The 22,704-nt window shown below is 38.8% G+C and overlaps 1 protein-coding gene across 3 annotated transcripts; it reads left to right on the forward strand.

Moving 5' to 3' along the window:
* Positions 1–857: 857 nt before the first annotated feature.
* LOC125454479 (cyclin-dependent kinase 2-like) lies at positions 858–20,677 on the forward strand. Of its 3 annotated transcripts, XM_048535302.2 has the most exons (8): positions 1,060–1,140; positions 2,659–2,788; positions 4,922–4,999; positions 6,167–6,287; positions 12,629–12,799; positions 13,574–13,675; positions 16,134–16,337; positions 18,503–20,677. In XM_048535302.2, the coding sequence occupies exons 2-8, from the start codon at positions 2,766–2,768 to the stop codon at positions 18,605–18,607; spliced, it is 804 nt and encodes a 267-aa protein (XP_048391259.1). In that variant the 5' UTR covers positions 1,060–1,140; positions 2,659–2,765; the 3' UTR covers positions 18,608–20,677. The 3 variants fall into 3 exon arrangements, with proteins under 3 accessions (XP_059503121.1, XP_048391258.2, XP_048391259.1); XM_048535301.2 differs by lacking the exon at positions 2,659–2,788 and having other exon boundaries at positions 864–1,140; XM_059647138.1 differs by lacking the exons at positions 2,659–2,788; positions 16,134–16,337 and having other exon boundaries at positions 858–1,140.
* The last annotated feature ends 2,027 nt before the right edge of the window (positions 20,678–22,704 follow it).

Here is a 22,704-nt window from a genome sequence, read left to right on the forward strand (position 1 = left end):
TCTCCATTCCCCAGTTATGAACTTCATGCCTTCCCCTGCCAACTGTCTGCAACAAAACCAAACTACAAACGTGTTTGGGATATCACTGAAGTCTGCCTATTTCCATCACCCTAGCACCCACACGCACGCTTGCCTAAACTCATCTGTCGAAACTGTACTTTGTTACCTTTAGGCAGGACTCTTCCAGTGTACTGCTGGTCTCCCATACATCACACCTTTAAACTCTGTTGCCTGTGTTCTCAACGCTATTCATCTGATCACTCACCCAGACTCGAAACGGTAACTTTTATTTTCTTCCAACAGATGCTGCCAGACCTGCTGGGTTTCTGTCTTTGTTTCAGCTCTCCAGCACCCCGCAGTTCCTTGTTTTATTATCCGAATGTGCTCTTGGAGCTTCCGTCGTTCTTTTTTTATTTATTTTTCTAACCAACCGATTCACGTTATTTTCCCATTTCCAGCACTGTAAAAAATTGTTTTTATTTTCTCCAGCACGGAAAAAGGTCAGCACAGGCCACGGCGGTCACCAAACATTCATGTACTCTATGCTCACCTTGCAGCACTTCGCTCGCAGCCTCAAATGCTGATGTTTCGGCTGTTCATCTAAATAGTTCTCAAACGTCTTGAGGGGTCCGATGCGTTCGGACTGTACAAACTCTGTAACTGCCAACAGCGTATGCCCCCCCCCCCCCCCTTTCTACCCCGCCTTTTCCCTTCGCAGTACCTTATCCACTTTCCAAACTTGTGGCATGAAGCCAGATGATGGGACCTTGCGAACTTCAAAGTGATGGGGGACCTGGCTGGTGTCACTACATTGCCGTCACACCGAGCCAATAGCTTGCGCGTTCGGCGGGGAAAGGGCGGGAAAATGCGGAGTGTCTCCGGGCAGATTAGCAGCGCGCGGGAGGGAGAGTGGCCGTTGGGATTCGGATGGGAGGACGCGAGCAGCGCGCGCTGGTCGCTAGTCCTCGCCGTTGTTGACAACAACAGCAGCGGTGGCGGGAGCTTGAGCTCCAGTGGCGGAACCATGGACAACTTCCAGAAAGTGGAGAAGATCGGTGAGGGTACCTATGGAGTGGTCTACAAAGCAATGAATAAAGTCACAGGAGAGATGGTGGCACTGAAAAAAATAAGACTGGACGCGTGAGTTATGATCATTAGCAAATCGAAAACTAATAAAAAACACTCGCTGACAGGTGACTTCTGTGAAGTGTCGACTCCAGTACTTCCTGCTGATGCAAAGCTCCTGTGTCTTATGTGGCTGTAAGATGGCCACACTTAAGTTTTGAAATGTTACGTTATTAATCAGAAAGGCACACATACGCACAATGACAATGCTCTTCTGTGTTTGATGACAGTAATATATGATTGGGATGTTTTACTGCACCTAAATCCAAGGAAAATGTGCCGAAAAAAGTAGATTATTAAATGTCATCTGAAGATGCTTGTATACACACGTTCATGTTACGTTCAACAGGTTCGTAACAGTTACACCATGGCTAGCGGGGTACAGCTATAAATTAGATTTGAAAATGGAAATAATACACATGCTGCATAAACATTGATAACATCATCAGATGAAGACAGAGCAGAATAACAATTCTAATAGCAAACAATAAATACAAACGAAATATTAAGTTGATATCCCAATTTTAATACCATAGATAATTTGAATGAAGTTTTGCTATCAGTGATTTTAATATGATTTGCTTAGTCCAATTGCTGCTTGCTAATTATTTCCGGGCATTCATCATTCTCTTAGCACCTTATTGTTATGAACTGCCATCTAACCATGTAACGGAAAGACTCATTAAAGAACAGCCAATTGTTTATTGCAAATGCCGTAACAATTTGAAAAAAAAAGCTCCAAAAGTAATTTTTAGATGATAATAATTCCATGTATAGCGTGGGAGAAACATTCAGATAGAGTCAATAAAGAGACATTAGGTGCAATTGCTTTTTACTGTTCTGTGAACCATGCTGCTAACCTTTTCAGATATATGTATTAGTATCTCTAAACTGTGTCTACGCAGTCTGGCTGGACCCTTTTATTACATTACCACTTGCCTTGGTCTCTGATATCCCCACTTTATCCTTATTCTGGAATAAGGCTTTCTAACTTTTTACACTCTGTATTTAAATTTATAGATTACAAGTACTGAATACTTTAATGCAGTGTCCTCAACCCCTGTCTTTACATGCTTCACTCTCCCAAACCTGTTCTATTCTGCTCATATCAGTGCTATATTATCTACATCACTACCTAGATATTCAGTTATACTTCATTTCCCTTAAGTTTATCCTTTATTTGATTCCCATTAATGAAGCAATTTGTTTTTAATCATCTACATTCTCATTATAGCATCAACATCATTAGCATCACCTCACCCAAGTCAAAATCTCAGCGATCAAAACAATCCAGGACTCTGTATGACTCAATAGGGTTGGCTTGATTTCCACACGAGGGTTAGGGTTCTGTACCATTTCGAGGAACAGCTGAACTGTTCTGTATGAATTTCAATCTAGTGTAGATATCTCTGTTCCACATCCTGTAATATCATACAGAGTCAACATTTCAGTTCTGGTGACCCTTCCTCAGAACTACCCTTCTGAGGAAGGGACACTGGACACGAAACATTAACTCTGATTTTTTCTTCATAGATGCTGCCAGACCTGCTGAGCTTTTCCAGCATCTTCTGTTTTTGTTTCTGATGTATAGACGTTTCCTACTTCGATTATGTGAATGAGAACTGCACTTAGTCTTGTGGATGATGCATCTGCAGCTGCTATGGTAAATAAGCCTGGATTTAAGTCAACTGATACTTATATGGAGAGTAGCTCCTCCTTAATCTTTTGAAAAGCTGCAGTCTGTTCCTGACTTCAGACCATTGCTGGTCTTTCTTCAAAACTTCTATGGTTCAGTAGGATGAACTTTCCCATTTCATTCACCTTGCATTTATTTCCTCCCCCACTATTGCCCCAAATTATTTAGTATTTTAGGTATGCTTTTAGTGGTTATATACATGCAAGAGTCAATCCCACTTTACTCCAAGGGTCTAACCAGGGTTTTGTATAACTGCAGCATAATATCTGCACTGTTATATTAGAACAATACAGCGTAGAACAGGCCCTTCCGCCCTCGATGTTGCGCTGACCTGTGAACTAACCTAAACCCATCCCCCTACACGTTCCCATCATTATCCATATGTTTATCCAAGGACTGTTTAAATGCCCCTGATGTGGCTAAGTTAACTACATTGGCAGGCAGAAAATCATGAGATAATAAATGGAACCTACATGGCAGTGTTGAAGACACAAGCTAGCAAACATGATTGAGTTGATGAAATTAGTCCTGTTGATGTTATGTATGTGGATTTAATAAGATGTCCCATTGGTTTAACAAGCTGTGGCAGTCACGGTGTTGATACAATATTGGCTATCAGACAGAAAACAGAAAATGGTGGTAAATGGATATTTCATAGATTCAAGGGAAATATATTGTGGTATCGTTTAGGTATCAGTATTCAGATCACTGCTCTTTTAATATGTATTAATAATCTGGGTATAATTTAAATGTTTTCAGATGACACACAGATTGCAAATATAGTAAATAGCGAGGAGGAGGATAGCAAACTTCGGGAGGACAGACTGCAGAAAATAACATACACAGCAAGTTTGAGAAGCATGGAAATCCATTTTGGAAGAAAAATTGAGAATAGGCAATTTAAACTGAATGGTACACCATGATTATTTTAAGTACCATTACCTTAACAAAAACTGTGCAACTTCTGAGAGAATCGAATAATTTTATTCTGTTATCATGTTCATCCCTGGGTAGTGTTGTAGAACAGAGAGACCTAGGGGTTCAGGTACATAATTCTTTGAAATTTGCTTCACAGGTAGACCTGGTGGTTAAGAAGGCATTTAGCACACTTTGAGTGTAGGAGTTGGGATGTCATGTTGAAGTTGGTGAGGCCACTTCTGGAGTACTATGTACAGTTTGCTTGCCCTGGTATAGGAAGGACATTATTAAACGGGAGAGGGTTCAGAAAAGTTTTACCAGGACGCTGCCAGGAATAGAGGGTTGGACTTGTAAAAATAGGCTGGATAGGGTGGGACTTTTTTTCACTGGAGCTTAGGGGGTTGAGGGGTGATGTTGCAGAGGTTTATAAAATCATGAAGGGCGTAGGTAAGGTGAATGGCGAAGGTCTTTTCCCTAAAGTGGGGGAGTTCAAAACTAGGAGGCATCTTTTTGAGGTGAGAGGATAAAGATTTTTAAAGGACACGAAGGGCAACTTTTTTACACAGTGAGTGTTCAGTATGTGGAATGAACTGCCAGAGGAAGTGGTAGATGCAGTTACAGTTACAACTTCTAAAAGACATTTTGATAACTACATGAATAGGAAATGTTTGGAGGGATATGGGCCAAATGTAGGCATGTTGGACGATTTAATATGGGAATATGGCCAGCGTGGATTAATTAAACCAAAGGGTCTGTTGCCGTGCTGTATGACTTTTTGATTTTTCTCACTATTCAGGTTGATCTTTGTAAGTTCCAACCAATATTAATATAATTAAGAAGTTGGAAAATTAATCATTAGATTACACTGAACTGCTTATTGAGTAAATCATAAGAACATTTGAAGTCTGAATTTTTCAAACATAATTGTAATAGCACAGAGAAGGACACTCAGTTATTAAATTCTTGTGGGTTCTCTGTAGATAAATCTAGTCAGTCCCATTGACTGGCTATATCCCTGTTATTCTGCAAGTTTATTTCCCTTCAATACTTATCCATTTTCTTTTTAAATAGAGGGTATACAAGAAGATAAATAAACTGTTTGCTGAAGATCGCAACCATAAACCAGAATCTGAAACTGACAATGCTGTGCTCATATTTTCAATATGTTGTTATATTTTATAGTGAAATGGAAGGCGTGCCAAGTACTGCTATACGGGAGATATCTTTGTTAAAAGAATTAAATCATCCAAATATTGTGAAGTAAGAAAAGTTATTTTTGTTTTTCAATCTGATTAGGCAATGTTCTGTGCAACAAGGAAATACAAATAGCTCAGAATTGGCTTTTGTAAAAGTTTAACAAATTTGTAAGCTTTTTCACTTACTATTTGTTAAATTTTTTTGTATGTTTGACTGCAAGTTATGGGAGTTTATTATTTGCTGAACCATCCATTATTAACACACATTGCTGTTTAGACAACATCAGAAGTCGAAGGCATCTCTTTCAAATTATTAAATCTAGTCGAACTTTGTTGATAACAAACTTATGGGAGCAGCAAAGTATTGTTAGCATGGTTTGAAAATAAGACTCCAGAAATAAAGCAGTTTGTTAGCTTTGCAATCAAAAGATCCCCCATTCTACATTCAAGATCTTTAAGTCAGACAATATGCTTAAATAATGCTGGTGAGCAGATCAGAATATGCAAGACTAGCATTCTGGAGAAATTAACCTAAAATTCCTGATATAAAACCAAGAACTGTGGATGCTAGAAATCTGAAACAAAAACAAATTGCTGGAGAAACTCAGCAATTTTGGCAGCATCCTTGGAGAGAATACTGCCAGACCTGTGAATTTCTCCAGCAATTTCTGTTTTAGTTTCAGAGTTCCTAGATTTTGGTCAATTCTCATTAAACTTATTCAAAACATTAGTTTTTGTGGACACAAGTTAAGGACAGGACAATATTTGGTTCTGATGCACAAGATGACGGACCTTGATGATACACGTTCTGTGGTTTGTATTGACTGGTTACTAATCAGGATGTTGCTGACATATTTGGTTTTATACCATGAGATGAGCTAGTGACTTCAGGAAAGAAAGAAAGATACCTGAGCATGGATGGGGAAAGGTCTATTTTCAGTGAAGTTTCCATATATTCTTTAATTGTCAGAATAAAACAAAATAAAATAAAAATAAATAGCATGAAATAAAGAAAGCATGACAGGATTCAAGAGAAGCTAATTGTTGGATGATACAATTTGTTCCATGCTGCAATTCTAAAATTTGCTAGTGTTTAGACTTTTTGATTGAAAACTGAGATCATGGTAAATTTCTACTTTTCATTTGTCATTTGCAATAACATGAATTTGAATCTACTAAAGCATAGTGTTGTAAAAAGCAGTCATGATTAATATGTGTACTCTTGTCTTAGACTGTTAGATGTTATCCACAGTGAAAAGAAATTGTACCTAGTGTTTGAGTTTCTGAATCAAGATCTGAAGAAGTATATGGACTCTGCTCCTCCTACTGGACTCCCTTTGCAATTAGTTAAGGTAATTAAGAATTAAACTTATCTTGACATAATTTACACAGGTTTGGAACGTCATGCAGATTTTCATCACCCAAATGCCAATTCTCCCCATTTTTGACTAACTTTTCCCCATCAACCCTTCTTCGTGATTCAAACCTGTCACCATTTTCATTCTGGGAAGACATACAGTTAATAATTTCCCAAGCTTTTGCTAATTTGTAGCTTAAGTCAACCACAAACAGAAGTACAAATACAGAGATGTTTTGATTGTTTTTATTCTAACACTGTTGTGCCTCATTATTGGCACAGTCACAAGAATGAATAAAATTGTGGAACAAAAGCACACGTTGCTGGAAAAGCTCAGCAGGTCTGGCAGCATCTGTGAAGAAAAAAATCAGAGTTAATGTTTTGGGACCAGTGACCCTTCCTCAGAACTGATTGTAGCTGGGAAAACGTTTGTTTATATACAGAAAATAGAGACGAGAATGGGGTGGGCAGTAAACAATAGGATAAAGGTTAGAGGCAGAAAAGAGAGAGAAGCGCAGTAGGATAAATGAAGGAGTTGATAACGATCTGGCTAAGAGGGTGAATCATTGTTAATGGGACCTGTTAGTGACTGACAGTAGGTAGTATGTAATGGTAGGCTATGTGATATCAAGACCTGATATGTCAGGTAGGGGCTAGGATATAGGAGAGTTTAGATCCTAAAATTATTGAACGCTACATTGAACCTGGAAGGTTGCAGGGTCCCCAAGTGGAAAATGAAGTGTTGTTCTTCTAGCTTGCATTGAGCTTCTTTGGTACACTGCAGCAAGCTAGAGACAAGAAATGTGGACCAGGGAACAGGGTGGTGTGTTAAAGTGGCAGACAACTGGAAGCTCAGGGTCTTTTTTGCAAGCAGAATGTAGATGTTCTGCGAAGCGGTCACCCAGTCTACGCTTCACTTCCCCAAGGTAGAGGAAACCACATCATGAGCAGCAAATACGGTTGACTAGATTCTGGGAAGTGCAGGTGAAGTATTGCTTTGTCTGGAAGCTATGTTTCGGCCCTTGGATAGTGGGGAGGGAGGATGTAAATGAGCTGGTGTTGCACCTTTGCTGGTTACAGAGGAGGGTGCCATGGAGCTCTGGGGGTTGTTTGGAGTGAAGGAAGACTGGACCTGGGTGTCCCGGAGGGAACAGTCCCTGTAGAAGGCAGAGCAGGGACGGGAGGGGAAAATGTGTCTGGTGGTGACATCTGGCTGGAGGGTCCGGAAAGGGTGTCTGGATCTTCTGGATGTGGATGTTGGTGGGGTGGTAGGTAAGGACAAGGGGAACCCTATCACTGTTGCGGGCAGGAAGAGAGGGGTGAAGGCGGAATTGTGGGAGATGTGTCAGTCCTTTTGAGGGCCCTGTCAAAAACGGTGTTGGGGAATCCTCAATTGAGGAAGAAGGTGAACATTTCATAGGCTCCCTTGTCAAAGTTGGCCTGATCTGAACGTATGTGACAGAGATGGAGGAACTGAGAGAATGGGATGGAGTCTTTATTGGAAGCAGGGTGTGAGGATGTATAATCCAGGTAACTGTGGGAGTCGGTGGGTTTATAGTGATATTAGAGGCAAGTCTATCTCCAAAAATGGAAGCAGATATTTTGAGGAAGGGAAGTGAGGAGTCAGCGATAGACCAGTGAGGGCAGGGTGGAAATTGGAAGCAAAATCATGAACTATTCCAAATCTGGACGAGAGAAGGAAGCAGCACCGATGATATCATCGATATATGGAAGAAAGAGTTGTGGGACAAGGCCAGAATAGGACTGAAACAAGGAATGTTCCATGTCCCCCACAAAGAAACAGGCATAACTGAGGACCATGCGGGTACCCCATGACCACCCCTCTGACCTGAAGAAAATAAGAGGAGTTAGAAAAGAAGTCGTTGAGGGTGAGGATGAGCTCGGCCAAGCAGAGGAAGGTGGTGCTGGGTGGAGATGGTTCAAGTCTTTGCTTCAGGAAGAAGCGGAGAGCCCTAAGACCCTCTGTGGGGAATGGACGTGTAAAGGGATTGCACGTCCATGATAAAGAGGAGATGACAGGAACCTGCAAACTGGAAATTTTGAAACCGGCGTAGGGCATCCGAGGAATCACGGATAAATGTGAGCGGGGATTGGACTGGGGAGAGAAGACTGAGTCAAGTTAGGAAGAGATGAGTTCTGTGGGGCAGGAGCAGCCTGAAACAATGGGTCTGCCCAGACAGTCGTCTTTGTGGATTTTTGGAAGGATGTAGAAACGAGCTGTGTGGGGCCGGGGGACTATCAGCTTGAAGACAGAGCCAGGGGGAGGTCACCAGGTGAAATGAGATCAGTTACTGTAGACACAATGGCCTGATGTGTCATGGTGGGGTCATGGTCCAGGGGAAGATAGGATGAGGTATCTGAGACCTGCCTCTGCAATGTAGAGATCAGTACACCAGACAACATAAACACCACTCTTATTGGCAGGCACATGGGTTAAATCTAAGCACACCGAGTGCAGTCAGTTCGGGGGGAGATGGGTTGAATTTGGTGAGGGAGTGAGCAGAGAAATTGAGGCAACCAATATAATGTCAATATTTCTCAGTGAACAGATCGAGTGCAGGTAAAAGGCTAGAGACAGGAGGCCAGGTGGAAGGACGGTGCTGGAACTGGACAAAGGGGTCTGTGGGATGGGGAGAGGACTCGTGTCCAAAGAAATGGGAATGGAGCGGAAGACGGCGGAAGAAGAGTTTGATGTCATGTCGTGCCCAAAATTCGTGAAGGTTGGGACACAGAGGAATAAAGCTGAGGCCTTTGCTGAGTACAGAACATTTCAGCATCAGAGAGCGGAAGCTTAGGAAGGATGGTGAATACCCAACAGGAGATGGGGTTGGGAGAGGAATTGAAGTCAGAGGGAAGAGGAGGAGAGGAAGGTTCCAGAGGGCCATGAGTACCTCTGAGTTGTTGCATCTTGTGGGCCTTGATACCTCAAAAGAAAAAGTTTCTTGTTAGCACAACAAATGAGTCGGAGGACGAAGTGGAACTGTGGAATGATGCAACTCTGAGCCAGTATTTTGCAATGGTGTTAGAGAAGAAGGTCAAGAGTGTGCATGTGATGTGCATGGTACTGAGTGTGGATGTCAGGATGTGGTGAAAGCAGTTGTCTGTGGAGCTTTGAAAGTCATAGAGAAATCTGTGATCCTGGGAGAATTCAAAACATGAGGGTTGAAACTTCAGTCAGAATCCACGTGGGGTGAGGGTGAGCTGGGGGCAGTCACTGAGGAATGTGACATGGATGTAGAAACGAGTTTTACCAAATACTTGGTCAAACACCTGGACTGACAGTGAAATTAATGTCGATGGACAGGAACAAAGATTGGAATAGAAATCCTGTCGGAGAGAGGAACAGAACTTCTTCAAGGTGGGCATGCCTAGAAGAGATGTGGTATTGAGTTAAATACTAAATAAAAATCGAAAGAACTGTGGATGCTGTAAATCAGGAGTAAAATTATGGAATCTGACGTACAGAATTATGAGAATAAACCCATACCGTTACATTCTGTGGCACCACACTTCAGAATTTTTATTTTATTCTCGTGAATTGGCATCACTGACAAGGGCAATATTTATTACCCAGGCTTAGTAACCCTTGAAAAGGTGATGGTGAGCCATATTGTGAACATGCTGCTTTCCTTGTATGAAGATTGTTAGTTAGGTAGTGCCAGCATTTAGACGCAGTGATGAAGAAGAAATGGCAATATATTTCCAAGTCAAAATGATGAGTGACTTCAAGAGAAATCCACGGAGGTGGGAGTCTCATCTTGTAGTGTTCAGATGAAGAAGCCTTGGTAATTTGGTATAGCACCTCTGGTTTATGGGTTCTTTCTTGTCCAGTGGTCCCTTGAAATGAAGAAGATACTTGGCGTAGAGTATAGCTGATGACAAGAACTTATGCATTGTTCTTTTAACACACGCAGGTTATTGCACTGCAGCTCCAACATGGTTCTGGCTGACCATGAAACTCCCCTGCTCTTATGCCCAGGATTTGTAGGTTGAGAATCAATCTGGTTGCCATGTTACAAACACACTTTCAATAGCCTTCACTATAGACACATATAGAATGAAGAAGATACTGAATGTTTAAAATAGTGGAAAGAGTCAAAAAGCAGATGTCCTGAATGGTGTTGAATTTTTTGGGTGTAGTAAGAGTTGCACTTCATTGAGGTAAGTGAGAGCATTCCCTGGTTTGTCCCTTGAAAATCATAAAAAGACCTTGGAATTCAAGACATGGGTCATTTACTGTGGAGTATTCAGCCTCTGACCTGCTGTTGCAGACACAATCCTTATGAGGATGTTCCAGTTAAGTTTCTGTTCAATGATGATCTGCAGAATATTGGTGGGACATTCCACAATGCTAATGCCATTGAATGTCATGGGGAAGTGGTTAGAAACTCTCTTACAGGAAATGATCATTGCTTGGCAAATGTGTGGCACAAATGTTCTTTGCAGTTTATCAGACCAAGCATGAGTGTTGTCAAAGTTCTGCTGCATCAACTTTAATATTCCATCATTTTAGTCTTTCTACGTTTCAATGACAAATGAACACTTATTGATTTGGCTTTAATGCAAATGTCAAACATGCATGTCAACTGAATTCTATTTTGTAAGGAACTTGCTCAGGATAGACTTGTATTTGATTTAATTGTCACAGTGGTGGGCTAATTCAGTCACTGGAAGCCATTGGCAATACTGTCATTGCAATTCACTAATGCCTGAACACAATTAGAAAGCATTCAGGCATCCACCTGTTCAGCTTCTTGGCTTCTCAGGTCCTGCATGATGGATATTACACCTCTCAGAATTATTAATAAATCATAGACCTAAGCTGAATAGTACCAGCAATTTCACCAGGAGTGGTGGTTTCTTCCAGTACTGCAGCTGTCACTTGGAGGAGGAGCAGTCAGGTTTACCCCAGGTAAACTGGGTAGGCTCATTGGGTCCAGTCAGGTAGTTCAGAGGTTGCAATGGGAATTGGGTGTCCAAAGGAGGGATAATTTAAAAAGGATGCAGTTTTCTTATCAAGGCAGCCCTTGCTACCAGCCAATCACATTGACCACAAAAGCCCAAGGAGGAGAGACTTTGCGCTCAAACCACTCATTAATTTATATTCCGATAATGTGGCTATCTGCCTCTGTTACCACTGGTCAATGCTGCAAAGATTGTAGGAGTGCAAGAGGATTAGGAAAATCATAAACTAGCAAAAGATTATTAAAAGAATACACAGAGGCTGAAGTTAGAATATTGAAGTAGACTTGCTGCAAATATGAAAAAAAACAGTCAGAGAGCTTCTACAAGCATATAAAAAGACAGTAGTCAAACATTATTTCCTTTTAAGAATGAAATTTAGGATTAATAATAGGAAACAAAGAAATTGCAGAGATTTTCATCTCAGGAGATGCAAAAAGCATCCCAGGAATAATTGAAAATCAAGGGGCAAAAGGGAGAAAGGAACTCAGAACAATCACTATCACCAGGAACAAATACAGAAATCTTATTCACCCAAAGACTGACAAAGTACCTGCACCTGATGAACTCCATCCTAGGATCTGGAAAAATGGCTGTGGAGATAGTGGATACGTTTGTTTTTAAGTTTCTCCTGTTCTTTAGATTGTGGAAATGTCCCAAAGGATTGGAACACCACAAATGTCATACCTCTATTCAAAAAGGAGGGAATCAGAAAGCAGGAATCTATAACCCAGTTATCCCAATGTCTAACATCAAAAAATGCTATAATCAGTAAGTTCATGACAGTCAGCCTCAGTATCATTAGGGATGGTTTTTAGAAGTATTATTTTATTGTTAAGACGTTTTCAAGCACTCTTTGTTCTTGCAGAAACCAGAATATCGTACCAACTTCCAAATAATTTACTCACAGCATTCAGACTTAATATTCGATTCAGTCATTCCACCTCCTGGAATGTTTTTTGCTTGTGATGTTTCAGTTAATAAAAAGCTGGTTTTTGCAATTGGCACAAGTATTATTGCCTGAATGAAAATGACTGCGCTGTAGAGAATTTCACACTTCTTTGGAGAAGAGGACTGCCTAATTTATCTAATTAAAACAGGCATCAGATTTTTAAAAAGACATTAAAGTCTGCAGGCATCAGGAATAAAACATCCTCTGTGAACAGATTATGCATTTATCCTGGAGCTATTGGAGAAGTTTTGTTACTTCAATTATAAACTAGCACAGTAGGATTTATTTAGATTTGTGATGGATTGATAGGATAATAAAACTGAAATTTGTCTGTTATGAACGTTTGAATAATCTATTTCTGAATGTTGAGTGTTTACATAACAAAACACCTTTTTTGTCAGAGTTATCTGTTCCAGCTTCTACAAGGTGTCGCGTTCTGTCACTCTCACAGAGTCCTTCATCGAGATCTAAAACCACAAAATTTGCTTATTAATGACGCTGGTGCAATCAAATTAGCAGATTTTGGATTGGCAAGGGCTTTTGGAGTTCCTGTGCGCACTTATACCCATGAGGTAATTAAGATCTGTGTGGTTTTGAAAGTGATTAATAAAGTTAAGACTTGAGACAAAATTTTACTCCCATAACTTTTATGGATTTAGCCCTTGCTCACATGTGGCATTTTTAAAAGGTTACTCAACCAACTAAAGCGCAATTTCCAAAATCAGAATGCTGCAGGAATTTAGTTTGAAAGCTTGAGTGGACAGCAGCTTAGGTGTCAGTCTTTTAATTGGCCTCAATGTGTAATATAGCTGCACAGGGCCAACTATTCAGCAAGATGGTGTGGATGAGGGGGGAAAGCACATTACACTTTTAGGTTCTAGTAGCAAAATTCTGTCAACAGATCAAAAAAGATAAAGAGTGAATTTATATTTATTAATAAAAAATACTGTAAAAGAATAGCATGCTCCTCCTTTTCATTGCCAACAGGCTTTGAATCATGGGATCAGTTAATCAACAACAATTTATCGTAAGTTGAGGCAGGTAATGCCAAATCTGTTATACTCTTGTTTCCCTGCCCTAGGTAGTGCAAAGAGCGACTTCATTACTCTATTTATATATTAATTATTGAGCCACATATAGACCCCAGTAACAATAAACATTTACATTTTTCAGTAATCACTGAAATCTGCTGATCATTTAAGACTCTTGAATACTTTTAGAATTTATAGTGGATAGTGATCAGTTGAATATATTTTTAACACATTTAAGTTGAAATGATTTTGGAATTAAACATTCTAAATTTTTATTTTTCTGCGATTAAATATCGTTGTTGACTTCATTTTTAGGTCGTAACCTTGTGGTACAGAGCACCAGAAATTCTAATGGGATGTAAATTTTACTCGACAGCAGTAGATGTTTGGAGCATAGGATGCATCTTTGCAGAAATGGTATTTATCTTCAGAAATATAACTAATTTATAAAATATGTATGTATTTTTGTTTTTACATGTATTTATATGTATATATAAAATATGTATTTATTTCTTCTTAGTATTTTAAGAATTTTTTTCCTTTTGAAGTCTGAGGAAAATAACACGTATAAAAATGTGTTGAATGATCTTATTGCTGAAATGTCATCTGTGCATCTATTAAAAGTCTCGAATACATTTTGACACCCCAGTACATATCAAATTTACTTCCTATACCTGGTAATAGAAAGACTGGGAATTTTGTTTCGGGTTTGGGACAGTGAGATCAGGGTCCTGACTGCCTACTCATGTCAAAAGTTGTCATCTGACATAATTTTTAAATGAATAACAAATTAATAGCTGAAGTGCATGTTTGCCATCCCATTAAATATGCTGAACAAATTCTTGACACTGAAAGACCAATAGGAGATTCTCCAACACAAAGGAAATGCAAGTTTGCTGGTAAGGGAAAGGGAGGACGCCACAAGATGGAGGCACCCTCTCAGCATTTCCAAAAGTTTTGAAAACAAAAATGGTCACAACCGCAAGAGCGCTATTGTGGAGGGACATGCAGAGAACACTGCAGACTCAGCTGTGGCTACTTTTCTGCATTGTCATCATTGCAGGGATGGGTTGAGCAAATAGCTTAACTTACTATGGAACTCTGGGCCCTAGACCTGCTAATAGGAGACCATCTTCTTGCCCTGAGCATGGTTTGGCCACACGCAGGACCCAGATACCAACTGGAAAATTCCCATTGGTGTAGGAAAGGGGCATTAAATAGACTCCTTAGTTATAGTCATAACAATGTACAGCATGGAAACAGACCCTTCGGTCTGACTCATCCATGCCGACCAAATATCCCAAGGTAATCTAGTCCCATCTGTCAGCATTTGGCCCATATCCCTCTATACCCTTCCTATTCATATACCCATCCAGGTGCCTTTAAATGTGACTGCCTCACTAGCACTGCATCTCCAACTCAGCCTCCTTAAAATGGCCCAGAAGTAGGAAATGCTGATGATTGATGTGCAGCTGTCTCGCAGCAAGTTTTCTGCCCTCTGCTGCCTTTGGGAACAATTGAAAATCTGGTCATATATATACCAACATGTCACAATATATAAATTCCATGCCAGCATTTATAACGGGAATTTTCTGTTCCAAAGCATTAAGGTTTCACTATCATTTTATTGTTAGACAAATTAAGTCACCCTTGAAAAACTTAATATCTGACTGGATATTTCTACAGTTGGAAACCTCTTTCACTGCGTCTGAATTGGTACCAATTACAAAATTTCCCTGTGTGCAATCTATTCAGCATGAGTATGTGTAATTTTCAAAATATCATGCAATGCAATTTGAGTGTGAGCATGAATTGAAAATAGGAGTGACTTTCCTTCTGTGAAGATTTTAGTCACATCTTTTCAAAGACTTTAAAGAAACTGAGGATTGATTTGCATGGGCAACTTTTACATTATCGACAAACTTTAAATTTTGTATTACTCACAAACAGCTTCTATCATTAAAATAGGCGCAGTTAGGTAGAAGACCTAAGGATATCTTTTACATTAACTTGGACACTGTTCATAATACCAAAATCTGTCCTAGTGCTCCCAGACCTATCCTTTCAGTATGTTTCAAGGCTCTGGAAACATATTCAAAATCCTCAGGACGAATGGTGTACATCCTGCTGTTCCAAAATGCAGTAGCTACTCCAAACTTGATATGAGTATTCTTAGTACTACCACATGGCTAAGCATCCTGTTCTCATAAAACTTTGACTGACAGTGAACAGTAATGCAGAAAATGTGTTGAATATAAAAATAGCAGATATACAAATTTCGTAATCATATACTAGCTGGGTTACATACTTTATCAGTTTTTGTGATTTACTTGGATGAGAAAACACCCAAATTTCATTTAATATCCTTTCTGTGTTTGCTGGTTTGAACTGCAGCTTCAATTGGTTTATTACAGTCAGCTTCAGTATTAATATGGATGGAGATTAGGCACCGGGGATGGGGTGGGAAAAGCAAGACTTCTTTTTGATCTTAAAATGCATTCCAAAGAAGATTCGTGTTGAACTTGAAATGTTAAGTTTACTCACAAACATCCCAGATGATGCTAAACTTGCTGAGTTCCCCATCACTTTCTGTTTTTATAATAAGATCCCTCATTTAGATATTAAGTAAGAAAAGTTTGGCCTTGGATTAGTGTCTTTTATAGTTTAATAATGTGTTGACACCCGTGTAATCTCACGGATGAAGTATAATAAATTGGGTGAAGAACTAAGATGCAGTTGGATCCCTTGCCCCAATGTCAGATTTCATTTTCAACAGAAAATGTAAATGAAGGGGATAAAATCAATATAATTCCACAGATCTATGCCCTATACCAATCACCTATAAGACCTATATGAATTCTTTCTTCAATTAAAGGTCACAAGAAAACCTTTGTTTCCTGGAGATTCCGAGATTGATCAACTTTTCAGGATTTTTCGCACACTTGGTACACCAAATGAGGCTATGTGGCTTGGGGTAACACAGTTACCTGATTACAAAGCAAATTTCCCTCGGTGGGTCAGACAAGATTTCAACAAGATACTACCCAATCTGGACATAGATGGCAAAGACCTACTAATGGTTAGTAGTATATCCCAATAAATTACTATTCTAACTTATTTTCAAAAAATATACTTTATTCATATCATATGTAAAAATATATTACATAACAGTTCAATATTAGCATTAAAGTACAATCCAATTACTTTCAATATAATTGAGGTGCCTTACTACGCTTACAATTTCCGACTAAACTTAAAATATCTAATCCATATTAATTATCTAGTTCAAGGTGTTGTACATTTCATTCTAGCCTTCTCAGTGTACCATGGCAGCGGGGCTTAGACCATGATCTTTTCCCATTCAGTCTTTAAGGCTGCTAGCCCAAGCTTCAGAGTGTCCCTCTGTAGTCTTGAAATTGCAATGTCTCAATCTACAACTGTCAGTCATTGACAACTACTTGCAATGGAAGCTTCAGGCTAACCAAAGAGCATCTTTCTCTGAGTTGATGGTCCTCCGTAGTAGTTGATATTTGTCTAGGCCCATGGCTCTGGGAACAGCCTTCAGAGAATAAAGACTTGTATTGTGGGATATAATTCACAGTTGTGTATCCATTTATAAAGTGGCGTAGATACTGCTCATAACTTTAAGGAATGTCTTTATATCAGTACCCTGTTGCTGTCCCACTGAAAACATATATAAATGTCAACATATCAGTTGACCTTTGTCATTTTGAAAAATACCTCCAAAAACAGGGTTAATTTATTTGCTGAATAATAATGCATGGTGTGGATGTTCACTGTGTTTGTTGTTTGCTATCCAGGGTCTGCTCTGTGTGAGCATACTTTAAACTCCTGCACATGGTCATAATACACCCCGTCCTATCTGCTTGATCACTTATACTTAGTTGTAAGATACTGTAAGTAAAGCATCCATTTGTTGGTGAAAAATTGAAGCTGACTAACGCAAATATGACCTGTTGTGGCTGAAACATTGAGCAATTTGACTTCCATGTCAAACATATAATTATGCGCATACATGCTTTTTGGGGCAAACAGCTAGCCGTCTAAAAGGCCAGGCTGACTTCCATGCTGTAGTTTTTTGAGTTAGATTTGACCTGTTGGGTCTCACATGCTAAATTAAGGTTGCAATATCCAAGTACACGAGTTGAATTGTACCATTGTTTCTTCTTGTCATTCTGTGGTACAGATTACAGAATTTTTTGCTTTTAAGAGGACAGTAAAATGGCAAAGGCACACAGGATTTAGATCTGTAATTTTGTTTTAAAATACAACATCAAATTTATAAAGATATTAAAATGGTGGGTGAGACTGTAGGTTTTGTAAATAGGGATAGAATTTGATTTTGTATGATAGCATAAATGGCTGATGGCAATGTGCCTGAACATTTACATCTTCCAAATTTTGCATTACATATTCAACATGCCTTAGACTATAAAAATGATTGACCTTCAACTTGCACAGATGATTTGTCAGGTTGCAGTAAGAATTGTGTGTATGAATAGGTAACCATAAGAAAGTCCAGAACGTGAAAAGGATAGAGAAGAGATTCACTAAGATGATTCAAGGATAAAAGAATTTCAGAATGTTAAGCATTGATCTGAAATATATTCAAAAACAGTTCTGACCAGTGCATAGGAAAAAAAAAATCCCACTTGTGGATGAATCATCAACAGTGAACTTAGAATGAGCAAAAGATCCAAAAAGGTTTGGAATATATTTTTATGAAGACGATTGATACAACAACAGTAAAGCAGAAACTATGTTAAAGGAAAATGTTCTAATATTTGAGAAACCTTTAAAGAGGAAGGAGGAAGGGCAGGGAAACTAGATTGAGTGCATAATTATTTCAGAATATTAGGCTGGTTAGATTCAGTTGGAAGCAATTTGTTACCTTTCTAGACTTATATTTCTTATTGTTAAATGGTTTCCCAGTAGTTTTCTGAAGTTTTTACATGTTATTAATGAGCTCATATGCATTTAACAACATGCTCTGCTGTTCTTAACATGATAAGATTCCTGAATTTTCTTGTTCTTGTTTATCATAGATTTAGGTTGAATGTTACATTCTTTGCTGTTAGTTCTCTATAGGAAATTATATGCTGGTTAATTTTTTAAAAATTAACAGTAGTTATTTTAATCAGAAATGTCCATCTGTGTTCTTGTTACTTTTAGAGACCAATAGGTAAAATAAAAGATTTTGAAACGTTTTCTTTTCATTTGTAGCAAATGCTCCAGTATGATCCAAACAAGCGGATTTCTGCAAAGGTTGCTATAAGTCATCGATATTTCCGTGATGTCACTATTCAACTGCCACATTTACAGCTGTAAATATTTGGTTATTGGAAGAAAAAGGAACCATCTCAATTTTCTTGCTTTTATCACTTTTACATGAAAGTATTACTTTCTTAACTATCCTAAGTTGCAAAGTTGTATTTGTAGAGTGTTTTGGCAAGAGCCTAGACAAGTCTGTCATAAAGTTACTAAAAATTAGTCATAAATGCTTGAGATGACATGTAAATACATGTATGATACTAGGTAGGTAGATTGATAGGTTTAATTTCTGTTATAGATTATTAGACATTCTATGCAGTTGAATCTGTTGTTAGATTTGAAATCTCATGTTTGTAAAAATATTTTGCAATAGTACAAGTGAGAGGTAGATATTTCACAAATATAAATCGATATGCAATGCAGAAATTTACTATAGAGAAGTATTTTTCACAATGATCTCTTGAGATTTTACAGCATGTAATAACTTAAACTTTCTGAGATTTTTCTTGTTCCCTCAATAAAGGTATTTTTATGGCAAGCTGAGAATCATGGTCATAGACCACAACTTCACATTGAAAGATCTGCTCTCAATCTCATTGACGTTCAAATTTGTTTTGCCTTGGGCATGAACTTGCATGTATCTGTATAGCTCTTTTTTCTGATCAAAATCCCTATAAACCTCCACTGACAATGAAACTTTTTTTTGTGTTTTACCTGTCAGTTTGCTTTGCGTGGTATATGCCCAGTGTTCCTCTGGCCAATTCATTTGTGTTGATAATTTTCTGAAAGGTCATTAAGCAGTTCTAACATCCCTTTCCTCAAATTTTGGTAGGTCCTGTACAAACTTAAACATTTCTTTGTGTGACCTTATACTATTACTGGGATTCTCCCCACTGGAGTCCTCATTAACACTGACATCACTTTTCAAACTACACATTTTAGCCTGTATTCAAGTTTCTTGCTATACTTTGCAATTCTAATTCTTGTTTTCTAAATTTCATTATTTTTAATTCAATCTACCCTTCCTTAACTTTTCAGCCCTTTGAAATTCCATCTCCAGCTTTTTCATTTGTTCATAATCTTCAAAATGTTTAAACTGTAACTTATTTTAACTAATTCCATTGCTTCACTGTCCAAATCATCCTGGTCTCCCTTCATTTATAGTAAACAATAGTGCTGTGCTAGCCCTTAAATATGTCTGTAGTCTTAGTTTTAGCAGGCAATTCCACTGCCCAGCTTACTTGACAATTCGAATAATCTGGCTTTTGTAATTTAATAATAAAATGTTGAAGCTGTCTTAGACAAATGGATGGTTAAATGAGTTGAAACATCATCTAATCCCATACTGAGCCTTAGGTTAGAAAAATCCTCAGTTTAATTTGAACTCTATGTTGCATTAAGTGAATTAAACAGAAATTGTCATGGGTACATGCCAGCTGACCTCACAGATTATTAGACTTGGGAAAATAGATATCCACATGGACTTTTTCCTCCCGTTCCCAATCTGTTGTTCCAAAGTACATATGTGGACACTGGTCAAGTACTGGCTTAAATTTTGTATGCTCTTGAAATGATCATATGAAGTCACATGTAAAAATATTTGATGATGTGGCAGAGGACTGTTGGTACCTGCAAAATTGTAGTTGAAATGAGTTGCTATGTTTAGCGAAAAGATAATGGAAAAAGATAAATGGGAAAAATTAAATAACAAGCCTGTGATCTAGGGTAGGCTTTACAATGAAACCAATGTTTAGAAAGTGTATGAATGGAGTAGTTGGGATTGCTTCATCACATTTTTGTTATGGTATCTGAGAGATTGCTATTGAAATCCTGTGTAACATCTCAACATGACATTGCTTTGTTTTTCTTAATTCATAGTTTCCCATTGTGTATTTTGTTTTTTAATTTACAAGTTGAGAAAATTATTTGGAATGGTGTTTTACGTGTTGTTTCCTACAAAACAATTGCTTTTGATACAAGAAAAGTTTTAAAAATGCAAGATAATGATTTCAAAACCTGATTTATTAACAAACTGTTATTCAGGTTATTAAATAATAAAACAAATTGTAATAGTTTGTGTTCCATACTGCACCATGACAGTATTGTACAAGAAGGAAAGCCTCTTAAATGCTGTCCAATTCCTTGATTTTATTTTTACAATAAATATGCTCTGTTGACAGTGTACTAAGTTGACTGATGAGATTACAAAGAATCAATGCCATGCATTGGAATAATAACAAACATTGTATTAAATCATCAAACTGTACCAGGTCGAGCAGTATCTCTGAGGAGTTATCTTTACAATTGTTCACCTGCTTTACTGGTGGGGGCTACGCTTGACCTCATTAAAATATATAAAATCCAAGGAAACATGCAACAGATGATGATGGAGGATCATCCCCAATGGACTACAGTTCACATTCAGGCCTTTCCAATTTGGTCCCAGGTGTGACAATGCCTATATTCAGAACATTGGGACCCTTCAGAAGCGTTTTTCCCTGCGACTCCTGAACAGATCCTCCCCAATGGACTGTGGTCCACATTCAGATCTTCCCAGTTTGGCCCCAACAGTGACAATGTCTACATTTAGAACATTGAGATCCTTCAGAAACTTTTCTTTCTGCGGCTCCTGAAACACACACTTGTAGTAATGCGCTGGCATCTCAAAGGGTCTAGGCCTGAAACATCAGCCTTCCTGTTCCTCTGATGCTGCATGGCCTGCTGTGTTCATCCAGCTCTACACCTTGTTATAACAGATGATGAATGCAGTTTTTGGCAAGACATTAACACTATAATTCCTCTAAATTCACTATAATTACAGAAACTCCAGAATCAATATTTTATGCAGGTCTGACACATCTTTCTTGTGTTTGTACTCTTTGCCCGTGTTGATAAAGCCCAAGAAAATATATGTTTCATTAACTGTTCTCTTAATGCCTCCTGCTACTTTCTGTAATTAATGAACATATACACCCAGGACCCTCTACTCCCCTCTGATGAAGGGTCTAGGCCTGAAATGTCAGGTTTTGTGCTCCTGAGATGCTGCTTGGCCTGCTGTGTTCATCCAGCTTCACACTTTGTTATCCCTCTACTCCCCAACCCTGTTTTGAGATGTACCCTTCATTTATACTGTCTTGCTGTATTATTTTTACCAAAATGAATCACCTCACACTTCTCTGCATTAAATTTCATCTGCCACTTGTCTTCTGATTCCACCAACCTCCCATGTCCTTTTGAAGTTCTCCACTTTTTAAAAAGAATTTGCTCATGGGATGTGGATTTTGCTGCCTGCCCTTGAGAAAATTTTGGTGAGCTACCTTCTTAAACTCTTGTAGTTTATTTGGTATAGATAGAACCACAATGCTATTTGGGATGAAGTTCCAAGGTTTTGATCCAGTGACACTGAAGGAAGTCAGATTTCCAAGTCATCTGATGAAGGGTCTAGGCCCGAAACATTAACTTCTGCGGTCCTAAGATGCTGCTTGGCCTGCTACGTTCATCCACCTCTACACTTTGTTATCTCGGATTCTCTAGCATCTGCAGTTCCCATATTGTCTGTACCCATGCATTTGTTGCCTTTGTCCTTCTCGATAGTATTGGTCTTGGGTCGGAAAGTGCTGTCTGTGTAGAACTGATCTCATTGCTCCAAGAATCTAAAGCTGTCCCTTCAGCAGCATCTCTTTCAACTATGCATTCATTTGTTCCATCCTCCTGTTTCCATATTTGTACATTGTATTGGAAGCGAAACAGTATACTTTTGAAGTGCTGTTTGCTAATTTCTTACCTAGATCCCAAAGTTCGACTGCAGGACTATATCCCTCTTTCTACCTATCATTGGTACCAAGGTGGACCTTGACCACTGGCTGTCCCTCTCTTGTCAGGGTGCTTGGCATATATTTGGTGACAACATTAACATCCCATCTGAATTCATGGCTGCAGCTACAGAAGTATGCTGTCTTCCTACAGCTAATGAATATCATATCACTATTACTCACAATCTCCTTAATGCCCCACTGTACAGCTGAGCCAGCCAGCCATGGAGCAATGAATTTGGCTGTGGCTGCTTACCAGAAGAACCATTGCTTTTGTCAGTATTCACTAGTTGGACAGAGATGCATACGAGAGGTGGCTGAATAGCGATGGTCCATTCCCTG

The sequence above is a fragment of the Stegostoma tigrinum genome, chromosome 7 (genome assembly GCF_030684315.1).
Source record: "Stegostoma tigrinum isolate sSteTig4 chromosome 7, sSteTig4.hap1, whole genome shotgun sequence".
Classification (NCBI taxonomy): Eukaryota; Metazoa; Chordata; class Chondrichthyes; order Orectolobiformes; family Stegostomatidae; genus Stegostoma; species Stegostoma tigrinum.

Bases quoted from the DNA above. Each gene is read 5' to 3' on its own strand.
- LOC125454479 (XM_048535301.2), top strand. From the start codon at position 866: ATGCGGAGTGTCTCCGGGCAGATTAGCAGCGCGCGGGAGGGAGAGTGG. The intron at 5,000-6,166 runs GTAAGAAAAGTT...CTCTTGTCTTAG, and splicing joins AATCATCCAAATATTGTGAA to ACTGTTAGATGTTATCCACA. The intron at 12,800-13,573 runs GTAATTAAGATC...CTTCATTTTTAG, and splicing joins TGCGCACTTATACCCATGAG to GTCGTAACCTTGTGGTACAG.